At 42.0% G+C, this 16,679-nt stretch overlaps 1 protein-coding gene across 1 annotated transcript; it reads right to left on the bottom strand.

Moving 5' to 3' along the window:
• Positions 1-840: 840 nt before the first annotated feature.
• LOC107079128 (receptor-type tyrosine-protein phosphatase eta) lies at positions 841-9,154 on the bottom strand. The gene is made up of 5 exons (XM_069197732.1): positions 9,013-9,154; positions 6,521-6,778; positions 5,407-5,664; positions 3,132-3,217; positions 841-2,273 (listed from the first exon to the last, which is right to left on the bottom strand). Exons 1-5 carry the CDS (start codon positions 9,152-9,154, stop codon positions 2,193-2,195), a joined length of 825 nt encoding a protein of 274 aa, XP_069053833.1. The 3' UTR covers positions 841-2,192.
• Positions 9,155-16,679: the final 7,525 nt, after the last annotated feature.

Below are 16,679 nucleotides of genomic sequence, written 5' to 3'. Positions count from 1 at the left end.
GTATAATGTGTCAACTATTCTGTCCCAAGGAATTTGAAAAAATCATTAATAATTTGCATTGAACATGTGATAATCATTCATATTTGCCTACTTTGTATATCAAGCAGCGCTGATATGTTAAAAATGCATGAACAAAAATTCCCATTTATACAGTTCATGAATTTTTGTTAGCTATCTATTGATCTCTGAGCTTTTTGGTCTAGGACAACTTGAGTCAGTTTTGTATTTCACTGTTTACATTTATACTTTTTTTTCTCAGTTTTTCAATGGGTAACCAGTATATATGAATCCTAATTTCAAACATGTTTCTTCAGATCTTGTGGACAGTATTTGTTAAACTTGGATTTCTTGGAACTGAGGGGTTTTACATTCTGGGCCCTATTCACAAAATATTGGCATCACATTTTCAGGCTCACTTATGCCACTCTACAACTTAAAGAGAAAATCTTTGCAGTGTGGAATTATGGAGATGTGTTTTTTGGGCGGTATATAGTAGTTTAGATTACACAATAAACTAAAATGTTGTGGGTTTCAATTTGGTGAAGTTTTTATTTGAATATCTTCCCTTGTAAACCAGTCCTTTAGACCAGCAATATCTGTAACTGATTCTTCTTAGTTGGTCAACAGCTCTGGAAGAAATGAAAACATCAAGCACTGGGCATCAAGCAAGAAGATAAGATTTTTTAAAATACTCCTTTAATGGTGGTATTCAATTTGTGTTCTTCCTTTTTCAGTAGAGGTTGAATATTTATATCACACATCTGAAGAAAAGAGGCTATGACAGGCAGGAAAAGCAGATTCAGACCAAGGACACTACAGAATGTTATTATGTGCGTTTATTTATTTAGTTTGGACATGTCTGACATTGATATAGTACAAATACAGAGCATGGTATTAGATGCATTGCAAAAACATGTGTATTAATGTGAGGGTTTTAATTTACTGTAGCAATCAGAAGTTGTAACAGCAAATTCCAGGAGTACTTGAAGACTTTTAGGAATCAAACACAATAATTTACAGTCTCACAAACAGATTCTAAATATACAAATGACAATTTATTGCTTTAAACCAGATACATGCATAAGAACAGCTAACGTAATATAATACATCTGTAAAACAACCTGCTGTGATACAGCTGTCTGATTGTTCACCCACGGATTACAAAGAGTTAATAACTTCAGAGTTTAAACACATCGACTATAACATATGATATGGCCTATCTTCCAGGTTTTATCAGTCTCATATAATGAGAAATAATAGTCTGTACACAGCAGGCTTCTTGGGTCCAGCTGCAAGGTAGCCCATCTGCCCTATATATCATTAGATGGTTCAGATTGAATACAGCTTTATGATGCTTCTTATCAGAGGAGCCTAATACCACATTCTTCTGCACTTCAAGAGAGGCATCTACTGTAGCTGCTTAGTAAAGGCAACACAAAGATGATTAGAAATTAACAATTAATTTTAAACGATATAATATGCCCTGATGTTACATGTCTTAGCTACAGGCAAATTTCCTGGTGTGGTCATAGATGACAAATCATACCTAAACCTAACATAAATTACAATCCATGCAGTTAAAGCCTAAGTGCAGAAATCTGTTTTTAAAATTAAAAAAAAACTTTGTTATTTACATTTTATGAGGATTTCACAACTTTAACTTTAGAATAAAATAAGTTATCTGTGATGTTCAAGCATGTTTTGCAAGCTGGTCAGACTAATCTGTGTTTGAGAAGCAGGACAGAAAAAGGAAAAGCAGAATTACAAGTTGGTTTGGAGAAGAGTGACTGTGATAATGAGAACAAACAATACTTATGTAGGAATCCAGCTTGACAGTTATCTCCTACTATCTTCGAATAGCAGGTTTCATCTGGAATGTTAATGTTGTATTAGAAAAATGCGAGAGAGACATTGTTTCGAACAAACACAATGTATGATGTATACTGTATAGGTCAGGTGTGTATTATCAATAGTTTATGGTGTCAAGAGTTTCCGCAGGAACATGAAATACTACACTCATGACAGATTATATTGAACTATACCAATTTGTCCATTTAGGGATGGCATTTTAAAAATAAAAATATTCATTATTCTGTCCACTAGCAGCAAAGCAATGTTTTAAGAGATAAATATTGTATGCTTTAACTGAAATACCTTGCAGTTCCTCCATTAGAATATTTTAAGTTGTGATCTTAATTAGTCTTTCTTCTTATTCCTTTGACAGCTATATTAAACTTCATGGTCTCAATGTAGTTCTGAATCGTTGCATTAAGCTGCAAAAGATTTAAATCACATATATAAGTGGATTTTCATGAAACTGTTTTAACTGAAATCATTGTATTCAACTTAAAGGTGTGCTTATTGGAAATTGAAATATTCTGTTTTCATGTGGAATAAAAGTTGTTTGTTGAGTGACATAACATTTTCATGTTTATATAACATTCTATATTCACATAACATTTTTAGGACATAAAATGTGAATGACATAGCTTTTTACTTTTTTGTGAATAGATAAATAAAAACAAACAAGTCACAATGACGTTAAAAACTAGAAATGCCTGTAAAAACATTTTGAAATGAAGCAATAAGAGAAGCTAGTTCAGGACAATTCAGACCTTAACAGCTGCTTATAAAGTGGTGCATGACTTCATCACTTGCACTGGTCTCTACTGCTTGAAATAATATTACCAGCAGCATACAGTTCAGTGCTGTCTGTATTTTAACAAGTACTGGATCTCAATCAGCTTTTTGCCTCACATTTTCCAACACATTTTTAGAACACATATTTAAACCATTGTTTAACAACAACAACAACAACAACAACAACAACAACAACAACAACAACAACAACAACAACAACAACAACAACAACAACAACAATAATTAAATTCATAAAGTGCCTTTCCAAACCAAACAATACTGTACTTAGGGATAAATAAAAAAAACTTCAATAAAAGTTTTAAAAAATAGCATTAAGGTTTATACAGATATGTTTGGGGCAATCAGACATAGGCCCTGGTATGAAGGCAACTTTTGGTGCTGAATGTGCTCTTTTGGTTGTAACTTTCCTTATGTTCTTAAGCAGCACTACAACAACACAGTGAGAAAAAAAAGAGGAAATCTGAGCTTACCTCCTGTAGGAAGACTTCTTGTACGCTATCAGTAATTTCGATAGAACTCTGGACTAACAGCTGTAGTCTTGCTGTCACTGGAAATCCTGTAAACATGAAAAAAAATGGGGGGAAAACAAATTGAAAGGTTTAATAATCCAAACGGTTTTTAAGATGTGAATAAAAATAAAATACAATAGCATACTGTATGTGTGTGAAGACAAACCGCTCTGAGGTTTACCTAGAGCGTCATTAATCCTCACTGTCATGAACCCTTGTCTAACTAGACCTCTTTTGCCAGTTATAATCTTAGCATACTGTGAAGATAAATTGCCACTGCCTTCGCCCCAGTTGGTAGATGTTAGGAGAACAAAAAGGCTTTAAATACTACTTAGTCACATTTATTTGCTGAGACTGGTTGGCTAGTGTATAAAGTGTGTCTAGAAGGGAGGCTTGTTTAATTAGAACGATTTTCTTTCTTGCATTCTTTTACTTAATCTACCATGACTGCGCGGTTTTATTGTTTATTGTATTTTTCTGTATTTCAAAATCAAGTAACCATGGTTCACATGCAAACTAATATTAACCCACAAAGGAGCAGAAAATGTGTATTTGTAGTTTTTACTCATTATTTAGAAATCATTCTAAGTTTATCAGAATACATTACAACCACATCTGGTTTGTAATAATATGCACTTTTGAAATTATATGGAACTATAAGAACTATGGACTGTCATGGACTTGAGTTTTTTATACCCGGTGGTGCTGTTGTTCCTTCTGTAATTGCTGTGGTTGTACTTGGAGATGTTGTTGTGGAGGTTATAGTAATTTAGACTAAAAACACCTGCCTCTGTGAGGTTCCTTGGTCAGGCAGTGGATTTCAAGTTAAGACTCAACCATGAAAACTCAGGAGTTTTCTGACTCACAGATACAGTCATTGACAAGCATGGAGGAAGAGATTGGTGGAAAGAATATAAAAGTCTATGAATATGAGCAGTCTGTCTAACCATCAAGAAATGGAAGTTGCAGCTTTCCAGCGGTTACTGCCTAGATGTCCCTCCAAACTGAGCACCTGGGCAATGAGGAAACTGCTAAGAGATGCCACTAGGAGGCCAACAACAATTTTGAAACAGCTACAGAGTTAATTTGAAGGGAATGCTTCTTCTCTGGAGGGAGTGAAAAGCTTGCCAATAGTGGTGTAAAGATAGATGGAGCATAGTTCTAGCAAAAACCTACAGAAAACTTTATTTCAGACCTAAAACTGGGACGAAACTTAATCCATTTGGATATTAATCCAAACTACAGGGCAGGAGATACTGTAAATGTAGCATAAGAATAAGTGAGAGCATTAGAGTGACCCAGTCACTGACTTTAATCTTAGAATCTGTGGAAAGGCTTAAAAACTGTTGTTTCACAATTGCTCAAGCAACAAGACAAAGCATGATCAAAAGAATGAGCAAAAACTGCACCACGATAGTATGCAAAGTCAATACAGATTTACCAAGAACAAGTTGCGTCTGTAATTGCTGCCAAAGGGCTTTTAACAAATATTTGTTGATTGGTCTGAATATTTAAGCATTCAAAGCTGAATTATTTTTCCTTTCCTTTAATCCATCCATTTTCTAACTGCTTCATCCAATTCGGGGTCATGGGGGGAGACGGAGCCTATCCCGACAAGCAACTTGTGCAAGGCAGGATACCAAGGTGGTGGTGGAGGAGAGTCCTCATTACCTGTAAAGCGCTTTGAGTGGAGTGTCCAGAAAAGCGCTATATAATTGTAAGCAATTATTATTATTATTATTATTATTATTACACCCTGGACAGGATGCCAGTGCATCATAGGGCACACAAACACATTCACACCTAGGACTAAAATTTCAGAGAAGCCAATTAAACTTCTAGCATGTACTGGACTGTGAGAGGAAACTGGAGCACCCAGATAAAACCCATGTGAACATCAAACTCTGCTAAGACAGTACACCAGGTCCAGAATGTAACTCAGGGCACCAGCACTGCAAGGCAACAATGCTAACCACTGCACCACGGTGTCGTCCTTTTCTTTCTTTCAAAATAATGTATTATAAGCCCCAGAAAAACTTTCAGAACTTTGAGGAACACATTGATGTAAAACAAATGTGTTATAAACACTGCTTGATGAGACTTACTTGTTGATACTGAAATTGAAAATAGAGGTCCTAAAGTAGCATTAAATTAAGTCAGTTATTTGGTTGATTGAGAAAAATATCATTGAGCTTCGGACCTAATAAGTTCTTAATTTCAGAGATACTGCACTCACCTGTAAATGTTGTGATGGACACTGGAGACCCTTCAGTAACATTGTCTGCAGCTACAGCAACAACGTGCAGGGAGTAATTGCTTCCAGGGCTCAGCCCAGTGATCTGAACTGATGAAGTGCTCACTGTCAGAGACTGAGCAGTCGGTCCACTGACTTCAACTCTGTAGCTCCCTACATTTCCAGATGGAGCTGTCCAGCTCAGAAGCAGGGAACTTGTGGTGATATTACTTGCAGTCAAATTGATGACGGGACCAGGCACTGAATGAAAGAAGAAAGACATATTGGAGGATGAGGATTCTTGAAATTTTTGACATTACAGAAGATATCTAGATAAATTGATCATGTTGTTCCATTGTATAAACTGCCAGGTGAATTGCAAGACATTTTCTAAGAAAAGCCTGGTTTTAAAAAAGCCAACATATTTCAGTACTCTTGATCATCACTTTATTTAATATAATGGAAGATAGAAGGGTGAAGTTAGATTTAAAATGATATGTCCTTCTTTATGTGCTTGTTTGTGCATTTCTTTTTCATCTATTTTATGATTAAACCTCAGAATTGTAACGAACAGTTCTTTCCGGACCCTATGCTGACGACACAATCCGAAGAAGTGGGGAAACACTAGGAAAAGGTCATGCAGGGATACGGGGCTGAAAACAGGGGGGCGTGTCCAAAGTGCGCTGGTGCACGGGGTAGGTGTGCCCGAGGCAAACAATCCAGAAGTAATCCATAGAGGGTATCCAAAACACAAGAGTAAGTCCAAAGCCAGGAGATCCATCCAAACAAGGAATTAGGAACAGGAACAGGAACAGGAACAGGAACAGGAACAGAGGTTAAAACCTTAACGGGACCAGGCGCTTCCAGGTCCTGGACTCGCACGGTGCGGAAACCAGATGCAGAGCCAGGATGAGCGTCAGCGCCTGGCTTTTAAGGTGGGCTGGGAAAAGGGATCAGGTGCACAGAATTAAGTCTAAAGTGAAAGGGCTGGAGCACCCTTAAGGAGGGGGGACTATAATCGTGACAAGATTACAAAACTGATATTATTGAAAGTGAATAATGACTGAGCTTTGGACATTTATTTAACATTTTTCACTTTTGAACGTATTGCTCTCACCTGTAAATGTTGTGATGGAAACTGAAGCCCCAACAGTAACATTGTCTGCAGCTACAGCAACAACTTGCAGGGAGTAATTGCTTCCAGGTATGAGCCCAGTAATTTGAAATGATGAAGTGCTCACTGTCAGAGACTGAGCAGTCGGTCCACTGACTTCAACTCTGTAGCTCCCTACATTTCCAGATGGAGCTATCCATCTCAGAAGCAGGGAACTTGTGGTGATGTTACTTGCAGTCAAATTGGTGATGGAACCAGGCACTGAATGAGATAAGGAAGATAATGTTTCATGTCATTGACTTTTCAGAAATTACAGTATATTTCAAAATGAATCTCCTGTACGTGAGTGAAATTGTGGTGATGTTAGTTTTGAAAAAAGTTAAATTTGTTTTGGTTGTAGTTGGCACTGTTGTATTTCTCAGGGGAGTGGTTGTAGATGGTCTTGTGGTTGTAAAACTATTGGTTTTGTGGTTGCATTCCAAGGTACTGTATAAAAGTTGTAATTGTCCTGAAAACTGTTGTGGCTGTAGTTTGAGCTGTTGTGGTTGTGGAAAATGGATTTGGTGATGGGATGTCGCTGTTGCTAATACCATGGCAATTGTGGTTGCTGCTGTATGTGGAGCAGTTGCTGTCAATGTAGTTTGAACTATTGTTATGGTTGGAGGTGCTGTAGTTACAGTTGTTATTGTACTTGGAGGTGTTATTTTGGTTGTCATGGAAGCACTTTTGTTTGAAATGGGAGTTGTTGTGAATTTAGCTGGAACTGCTGTTGTCAACAAGGCAATTATGGTTGGCACTGTGGTAGAAGGCAGAGCCAGAGAAGTCACTGGAGCTGTTGCTGTTGTTGTTTTTATAGGTGTATTAGATCCCTTGCTGTGGATGGAGCAGATGTTGTGCTTGAGGTTGTAGTTGGAAGTATTATTGTGGTTGCAGTTGTTGCAAGTATTGATGTACAGGGAAATGCTGTGACCCTGTTGAAGTTTTTGGAGAAAAAATAGATTAATAGAAGAGAAGAAAAATAATTAGGAGTTTGGAAAAGAAGAAAAGTACATCATTATATCTATTAATATTGTATCCTTTCATACATTATTATACATTTCATAAAGTTACCTCCTTTAATGCATGGTTTTGTGCCTCAGTTACAGGATAAATTCTACCAGATAAAAGAACCTCACTGTGCCGGAGGCGAAAACATATTCCAATATGTATTACCACTCAGTTTACCCTTACAAAAGGGGTGTATATTTTTTTGGATGAATTTTTTGGAAAGCAAGTTGTTGTTAGGATCTCATTTCATTCCTCCCTTTATTCAATTATTCCTAATTGTAACAATATACCTATGTATACTGTACATAACTAAAATAAGTTTTTTTTAAAAGCTGTACACAATGTTTAGGTGATTAATGATTACTGCTTCAAAAATATTTAAAGGAATCTTGATCTTCTAAAGCAGCACTGCATTTAGATTGCCCCATTGTTGAATATTGAGTTTTAATTTATAAAATATATTTTTAAACTTAAAAAATAAAAAGATAATATCCTGCATTCATCCTTGTTTTTTTCTGAAAACACAAAACGTTGATGAAAAAAAATACTAAATCATATTTTTTCCTTGTCCTCTGGTTATTATAAATATTTTAACTGGAGTTCAGTAATAAGCAATAATTGTTCTATCACGGTTTCTACTTGGCACTGAGATGTGTAACCACACATACAAAGCATTTGTCAACTAAATGTTGTTCTCCATAATAAATCATACTCATCTTTGTTGAATTGTGAATCAAATCAATTATAACAATGTCAGGATTGTACTCCACCTGCTGTGGTTTGTCCAAAAAACAAATGCAGATTATGTATAAAAACACTGCTTCAGATTTGCAAGGCATTGTCACTTCAGAAAGACCATTGTAACAGTGATTATCTTTCACAGATGAGTCTGAAGAGGCAGGAGTTTCCAGGTTGACATTTCCTAAAATTGATTTTCTTTACAAAATGCATGTCAAAGATCGCGTCACAATTTTCAAGTATGGTTCTTGAGTTGTTATTAAAAACGGTGAGTGCACGTGAAATCCTGAAAACGTCACTGAAGGTAAGTGTTACAGTTCCGCCATCTGGCCACCAGAGGGCACCCCAATTCCTGCTCCGACTGCGCAACCAAGGCGCAGACGTCTGTGGCCAATCGTTACTCTTCTAGAGTCCCTAACTCACCGCACCCCCCCTCCTCCAGCCTACTACAACCCTGCTAATGGTTCAAACAGTGTTCAGTATTGTTGCATTGTTGTCACTTCTTTGAGTGCTAGTTTAAGACTTTCGTATATTCTTCCCTGGTTCCTGTTTTTGTCTCTTACTCCTGTTTACCTTCCTGTTTATTGTTCACCTTTCCTTTGCTCCTGGGTTGGTTTTCTTCAGTTTGGTGTTTTCAGCCTTTGATCTTTTGTTTTCTTCCTGGACTGCTGACCTGGGTTTTGGATTTTGGCCTGCCCCTTGGCTCTGACTTTTTGGATAGTGTTCCTGGACCTGGATTCTTGATTTCTCCTTCTGGCTCTGGACTCCCTGCTTGCCTTTTGACCCTGGCCTTGGATTACCCTCATTCACTGTTTTGGTTCTTTGTGACCTTGGAACCTGCATAGGGTCCATTCCTTTGGACCAGCCTAACAATAAGCAGCATCAAAGGCAGAGACAGACCAGTTTTGCTCCACTAACGGTATCTGGAGTCCCGTTTCATTAATATTAGTATTTCATTAACAATGTAATTGGAGTCATTACAAATTAGTGGCAAAAAAGAAAGGATGTACAGATTCTCCAGAGACAATACAAATCTACATGACTATAAACAAATGTTTGCAGGGCTATGAAAAAATAAAAGTATTTTCATCCTGAAGTTATGGGAAATACTGTGGCATGTGCACCTGTTGAATGTACAGGGACACATAACTTCTAATCAGCAGACAAGGGCTCTGGGTTCATTTGAAACCATGAGTAAATTGATATTGTGACACTGCTAGCCAAAGCCACTTGTCATCTCACCTCTTGTAATTCACACTAGCTGAGTCACATTATTTTTTTGTGTTGTAAGTAGTCTTTCTTATCTCATCATCCAGGGAAGACTGAGTGTATGTCTTGTTTCTGGTGGCCTTCCCTGGTCTGTTCTTACCACATCAGCAACTTAGAGATGACACAACACACTCTTACGTTGACACTAATTTACCAAGGCACCTTTTTCCCTTCCAGTGGTCTTTTCCGGTCTGTTCTCACAACACCAAAAATTCTAATCATCACAACTCATTACACTCTTATCTACACTAATTAATCAGAGCACGAAGTATTGACTTCATCTTTCTCTTTGTTTCACTAAACATCCAACAATGGAGTACCCAAACCGGTGTATTTACTCTGATGCACTTCTTCTCTCTTCACACACGCTTTTTCCTGCCGATCCTGTTTGGCCAGGAATGCTTCTTCATAACCATCCCTGACATCACTGACAACAGTAGCTGGGTTTGCTGTTTTCTTGGCTTATTCAAAGATGGCATGTCTGTCTACAGCTCTAATGACACAGGTAGATGCTATAACTCAATCCCTGTGCTATCTACTCTCGCTTCCTTTCTAGACAACTAAAATTAAGTCAAGAATGTGTAGCAGCAAGACATATTAATACACTAACTTGAACTTTATTGCCATATATAACCTGTACTGGTACAATGGAATTCTTACTTACAGAAAGTCTCTCGATTGTAAAACAAGTGTAAAAAACAAAACAAAGTGCAAACAGTGCATCAAGACAATATACAAACAACAGTAGACAATGTGCAAGTAAACATGTAGACAGTTTGAATGTAAACAATACAGACGTGTAAACAATGACTGGAGATGTGCAATAGATAAGAAATCATAAAGAGGTAGATAGTGATGGTGTGGGTGTGGTCCGAGGGGGATGGCTAAATGTGTTCACCCATCTCACTGCTTGTGGATAGAAGCTATTGAAGAATCTAGTGGTAAGTGTCCGTATGCTCTTATATCTCTTGCCTGAGGGCAGTGGGGTGAAGAGCTCATGCCCGGGGTGGTGACTGTCCTCTGTGATGGTCAGAATTCTACCACGGCTGCGGTCCTCATAGAGCTGTTTAATCTCGGTGAGACCGCAGCCGATGATCTTCTGGGCCATATTGACCATTCTCTGCAGTGCCTTTCTTTCTTGCGAAGAGGTGTTGCCATAGCACACGGTGATCCCGTTGGTGAGGACGCTCTCGATGGTGCAGCGGTAGAAGTTCACCAACACATGTATTGGCATCCCCCATCGCTTGAGGCACCTCAAGAAATAAAGGCGCTACTGAGCCTTCTTCATGATAGAGTCAGTGTTCACAGTCCAGGTTAGATCTTTAGAGATGTTAATTCTCAAAAACCTAAAGCTGGTGACTGTTTCCACTTCCGTTCCATCAATACTGAGTGGGCTGTGAGTATGTGGCCTGTGTCTCCGAAAGTCCACTATTAGCTCTTTCGTTTTGTTTACGTTCAAGTCCAGGTTATTGCTATGAGACCACCTAAGCAGCTGTACGACTTCATCCCTGTAAGTGGACTTACCTGGTTTACATGTAGGAACATAGTCCTGGCAGCAGTCTGAAAAATGAATGCATGCTTCATCGCAATAGCAGCGTTTTGCTGGACAGCACTTAGACTGTACACATGAATTGTTCTGGCCAGGACAACACTTATAGCCATCACAGTGACCTGAAAAAACAATATTTTGTAATTATATGAATAATGTCTGAAGCAGAAGAAATGTACCAGAACACAGATCTAGTTACTAACATTAGTACGTGGGTATGATCATCTTCTGAAACAAGGGTGTTACCTTATTTACTACATGTAAAAATATTGTGAAATAATTCAACTTGGCAGAGGGTTATTGCGGAATTCTGAGGAATGAACAGCCCTAAAGATATTTCCACTGACTATATCTGCATCTCAAATTAGTGAAAACATTTTTCAAAACAGTGTTCAATTTCAAGATCTTATATTCAAGAAAGAAAAATATGTTTTGAGGTGTTGCACTATTTAAGTCATTTCCTTAAATCTAGTTGTTATATTTATACTTGTACCTCTTGCAGATGCTGTTGTTTCACTGTTGTTTACAGTTGTTGAGGTTGTAGATAGAAATAAAGAGGTTGTGAGGGAAGATATAACTGTAGATAGAGGGATAGTTGCAGTTGTGGGGGCTGATAAGGTGGTGGTTCTTGAAAAGGGAGACGAGGCTGTGAAGGAACGTGTAGTTGTGGAAGGAGGTGTAATTGTAGTTGTAGGGGGAGTTGAGGTTGTAAGAGGCGATATAATTGTGGTGGTTGAGGGAAATGAGGTTATGGAGGGAGGTGTAGTTGTGGTTGTGGAAGAAGATGAGGTTGTTGGTGGAGTTGAGGTTGTGGGGGGTGATGGAGTTGTGGGAGAAGATGAGGTTGTAAGAGGAGGTGTAGCTGTGGTTGTGGGGTTCATTGTAGTGGTGAGGGGAGACGTGTTTGTAGGAGGAGATGTAGTTGTGGTTGTGAGGGGTGATGAGGTTGTGGAGGGAGGAGTAGTTGTGGTTGTGGGGTTAGTTGTAGTTGTGAGGGGAGATGTGGTTGTAGGAGGAGGTGTAGCTGTGGTTGTGAGGGGTGATGAGGTTGTGTAGAGAGGTGTAGTTGTGATTGTGGGGTTAGCTGTAGTTGTGAGGAGAGACGTGGTTGTAGGGGGGGAAGAGGTTGTGGAGGGAGGAGTAGTTGTGGTTGTGGGGTTAGTTGTAGTTGTGAGGAAAGTTGTGGTTGTAGGAGGAGGTGTAGTTGTGCTTCTGAGGGGTGATGAGGTTGTGGAGAGAGGTGTAGTTGTGGTTGTGGGGTTAGTTGTAGTTGTGAGGGGAGATGTGGTTGTAGGAGGAGGTGTAGCTGTGGTTGTGAGGGGTGATGAGGTTGCTGAGGGAGGTGTAGTTGTGGTTGTGGGGTTATTTGTAGTTGTGAGGGGAGATGTGGTTGTAGGAGGAGGTGTAGCTGTGGTTGTGAGGGGTGATGAAGTTGTGGAGGGAGGAGTAGTTGTGGTTGTGGGGTTAGTTGTAGTTGTGAGGAAAGTTGTGGTTGTAGGAGGAGGTGTAGTTGTGGTTGTGAGGGGTGATGAGGTTGTGGAGGGAGGAGTAGTTGTGGTTGTGGGGTTAGTTGTAGTTGTGAGGGGAGATGTGGTTGTAGGAGGAGGTGTAGCTGTGGTTCTGAGGGGTGACGAGGTTGTGGAGAGAGGTGCAGTTGAGGTTGTGGGGTTAGTTGTAGCTGTCAGGGGAAATGTGGTTGTAGGAGGAGGTGTAGTTGTAGTTGTGAGGGGAGATGTGGTTGTAGGGGGAGGTGTAGTTGTGGTTGTAGGGTTAGTTGTAGTTGTGAAGGGAGACGTGGTTGTAGGAGGAGGTGTAGCTGTGGTTGTGAGGGGTGATGAGGTTGTGGAGGGAGGTGTAGTTGTGGTTGTGGGGTTAGTTGTAGTTGTGAGGGGTGATGTGGTTGTGAGGGGTGATGAGGTCGTGGAGGGAGGTGCAGTTGTGGTTGTGGGGTTAGTTGGAGTTGTGAGAGGAGACGTGGTTGTTGGGGAAGATGAGGTTGTAGGAGGAGGTGTAGATGTAGTTGTGAGGGGAGACGTGGTTGTAGGGGAAGATGAGGTTGTAGGAGGAGGTGTAGTTGTAGTTGTGAGAGGAGACGTGGTTGTGGGGGAAGATGAGGTTGTAGGAGGAGGTGTAGCTGTAGTTGTGAGGGGTGAAGTGGTTGTAGTGGGAGATGAGGTTGTGGAGGGAGGAGTAGTTGTGGGGTCAGTTGTAGTTGTGAGGGGTGATGTGGTTGTGAGGGGTGATGAGGTTGTAGAGGGAGGTGTAGTTGTGGTTGTGGGGTTAGTTGTAGTTGTGAGGGGAGATGTGGTTGTAGGAGGAGGTGTAGCTGTGGTTGTGAGGGGTGATGAGGTTATGGAGGGAGGAGTAGTTGTGGTTGTGGGGTCAGTTGTAGTTGTGAGGGGAGATGTGGTTGTAGGAGGAGGTGTAGCTGTGGTTGTGAGGGGTGATGAGGTTATGGAGGGAGGAGTAGTTGTGGTTGTGGGGTCAGTTGTAGTTGTGAGGGGAGATGTGGTTGTAGGAGGAGGTGTAGCTGTGGTTGTGAGGGGTGATGAGGTTGTGGAGGGAGGAGTAGTTGTGGTTGTGGGGTCAGTTGTAGTTGTGAGGGGAGATGTGGTTGTAGGAGGAGGTGTAGCTGTGGTTGTGAGGGGTGATGAAGTTGTGGAGGGAGGAGTAGTTGTGGTTGTGGGGTTAGTTGTAGTTGTGAGGGGAGATGTGGTTGTGGGGGGAGATGAGGTTGTGGAGGGAGGAGTAGTTGTGGTTGTGGGGTTAGTTGTAGTTGTGAGGGGAGATGTGGTTGTAGGAGGAGGTGTAGCTGTGGTTGTGAGGGGTGATGAAGTTGTGGAGGGAGGAGTAGTTGTGGTTGTTGGGTTAGTTGTAGTTGTGAGGGGAGATGTGGTTGTGGGGGGAGATGAGGTTGTGGAGAGAGGAGTAGTTGTGGTTGTGGGGTCAGTTGTAGTTGTGAGGGGAGACGTGGTTGTGGGGGGAGATGAGGTTGTGGAGGGAGGAGTAGTTGTGGTTGTGGGGTTAGTTGTAGTTGTGAGGGGAGATGTGGTTGTAGGAGGAGGTGTAGCTGTGGTTGTGAGGGGTGATGAGGTTGTGGAGGGAGGAGTAGTTGTGGTTGTGGGGTTAGTTGTAGTTCTGAGGGGAGATGTGGTTGTAGGAGGAGGTGTAGCTGTGGTTGTGAGGGGTGATGAGGTTGTGGAGGGAGGAGTAGTTGTGGGGTCAGTTGTAGTTGTGAGGGGTGATGTGGTTGTGAGGGGTGATGAGGTTGTGGAGGGAGGAGTAGTTGTGGTTGTGGGGTCAGTTGTAGTTGTGAGGGGTGATGTGGTTGTGAGGGGTGATGAGGTTGTGGAGAGAGGAGTAGTTGTGGTTGTGGGGTTAGTTGTAGTTGTGAGGGGAGATGTGGTTGTAGGAGGTGTAGCTGTGGTTGTGAGGGGTGATGAGGTTGTGGAGGGAGGAGGAGTTGTGGTTGTGGGGTTAGTTGTAGTTGTGAGAGGAGACGTGGTTGTTGGGGAAGATGAGGTTGTAGGAGGAGGTGTAGTTGTAGTTGTGAGGGGAGACGTGGTTGTGGGGAAAGATGAGGTTGTAGGAGGAGGTGTAGTTGTAGTTGTGAGGGGTGATGTGGTTGAAAGGGGAGATGAGGTTGTGGAGGGAGGAGTAGTTGTGGTTGTGGGGTCAGTTGTAGTTGTGAGAGGTGATGTGGTTGAAGGGGGAGATGAGGTTGTGGAGGGAGGAGTAGTTGTGGTTGTGGGGTTAGTTGTAGTTGTGAGGGGAGATGTGGTTGTAGGAGGAGGTGTAGTTGTGGTTGTGAGGGGTGGTGAGGTTGTGGAGGGAGGAGTAGTTGTGGTTGTGGGGTTAGTTGTAGTTGTGAGGGGAGATGTGGTTGTAGGAGGAGGTGTAGCTGTGGTTGTGAGGGGTGATGAGGTTGTGGAGAGAGGAGTAGTTGTGGTTGTGGGGTCAGTTGTAGTTGTGAGGGGAGATGTGGTTGTAGGAGGAGATGTAGTTGTGGTTGTGAGGGGAGATGAGGTTGTAGAGGGAGGAGTAGTTGTGGTTGTGGGGTTAGTTGTAGTTGTGAGGGGAGATGTGGTTGTAGGAGGAGGTGTAGCTGTGGTTGTGAGGGGTGATGAGGTTGTGGAGAGAGGAGTAGTTGTGGTTGTGGGGTCAGTTGTAGTTGTGAGGGGAGATGTGGTTGTAGGGGGAGATGAGGTTGTGGAGGGAGGAGTAGTTGTGGTTGTGATGGGTGACATGGTTGTAGGGGTAGATGAGGTTGTAGGCGATGATGAGGTTGTGGAGGGAGGTGTAGTTGTGGTTGTGGGGTTAGTTGTAGTTGTGAGGGGAGATGTGGTTGTAGGAGAAGGAGTAGCTGTGGTTGTGAGGGGTGATGAGGTTGTGGAGAGAGGTATGGTTGTTGTTGTGATGGGTGACGTGGTTGTAGGGGTAGATGAGGTTGTAGGAGATGATGAGGTTGTGGAGGGAGGTGTAGTTGTGGTTGTGGGGTTAGTTGTAGTTGTGAGGGGAGATGTGGTTGTAGGAGAAGGAGTAGCTGTGGTTGTGAGGGGTGATGAGGTTGTGGAGAGAGGTATGGTTGTTGTTGTGATGGGTGACATGGTTGTAGGGGTAGATGAGGTTGTAGGAGATGATGAGGTTGTAGAGGGAGGAGTAGTTGTGGTTGTGAGGGGTGATGAGGTTGTGGAGAGAGGAGTAGTTGTGGTTGTAGGGTTAGTTGTAGTTGTGAGGGGAGATGTGGTTGTAGGAGGAGGTGTAGCTGTGGTTGTGAGGGGTGATGAGGTTGTGGAGGGAGGAGTAGTTGTGGTTGTGGGGTCAGTTGTAGTTGTGAGGGGAGATGTGGTTGTAGGAGGCGGTGTAGCTGTGGTTGTGAGGGGTGATGAGGTTGTGGAGGGAGGAGTAGTTGTGGTTGTGGGGTCAGTTGTAGTGAGGGGTGATGTGGTTGTGAGGGGTGATGAGGTTGTGGAGAGAGGAGTAGTTGTGGTTGTGGGGTCAGTTGTAGTTGTGAGGGGAGATGTGGTTGTAGGAGGAGGTGTAGCTGTGGTTGTGAGGGGTGATGAGGTTGTGGAGGGAGGAGTAGTTGTGGTTGTGGGGTCAGTTGTAGTTGTGAGGGGAGATGTGGTTGTAGGAGGAGGTGTAGCTGTGGTTGTGAGGGGTGATGAGGTTGTGGAGGGAGGAGTAGTTGTGGTTGTGGGGTCAGTTGTAGTTGTGAGGGGAGATGTGGTTGTAGGAGGAGGTGTAGCTGTGATTGTGAGGGGTGATGAGGTTGTGGAGGGAGGAGTAGTTGTGGTTGTGGGGTCAGTTGTAGTGAGGGGTGATGTGGTTGTGAGGGGTGATGAGGTTGTGGAGAGAGGAGTAGTTGTGGTTGTGGGGTCAGTTGTAGTTGTGAGGGGAGATGTGGTTGTAGGAGGAGGTGTAGCTGTGGTTGTGAGGGGTGATGAGGTTGTGGAGGGAGGAGTAGTTGTGGTTGTGGGGTCAGTTGTAGTTGTGAGGGGAGATGTGGTTGTAGGAGGAGGTGTAGCTGTGATTGTGAGGGGTGATGAGGTTGTGGAG

The sequence above is a fragment of the Lepisosteus oculatus genome, chromosome 13 (genome assembly GCF_040954835.1).
Source record: "Lepisosteus oculatus isolate fLepOcu1 chromosome 13, fLepOcu1.hap2, whole genome shotgun sequence".
NCBI lineage: Eukaryota > Metazoa > Chordata > Actinopteri > Semionotiformes > Lepisosteidae > Lepisosteus > Lepisosteus oculatus.
The sequence above is the reverse complement of the archived record's forward strand: the minus strand, read 5'-3'. Positions and strand labels throughout refer to the sequence as shown.

Bases quoted from the DNA above. Each gene is read 5' to 3' on its own strand.
- LOC107079128 (XM_069197732.1), bottom strand. From the start codon at position 9,154: ATGGACCCTATGCAGGTTCCAAGGTCACAAAGAACCAAAACAGTGAAT. The intron at 5,665-6,520 runs GTGAGAGCAATA...TCTTTCATTCAG, and splicing joins TTCCATCACAACATTTACAG to TGCCTGGTCCCGTCATCAAT. The intron at 2,274-3,131 runs GTAAGCTCAGAT...AATCTTTTGCAG, and splicing joins AAGAAGTCTTCCTACAGGAG to CTTAATGCAACGATTCAGAA.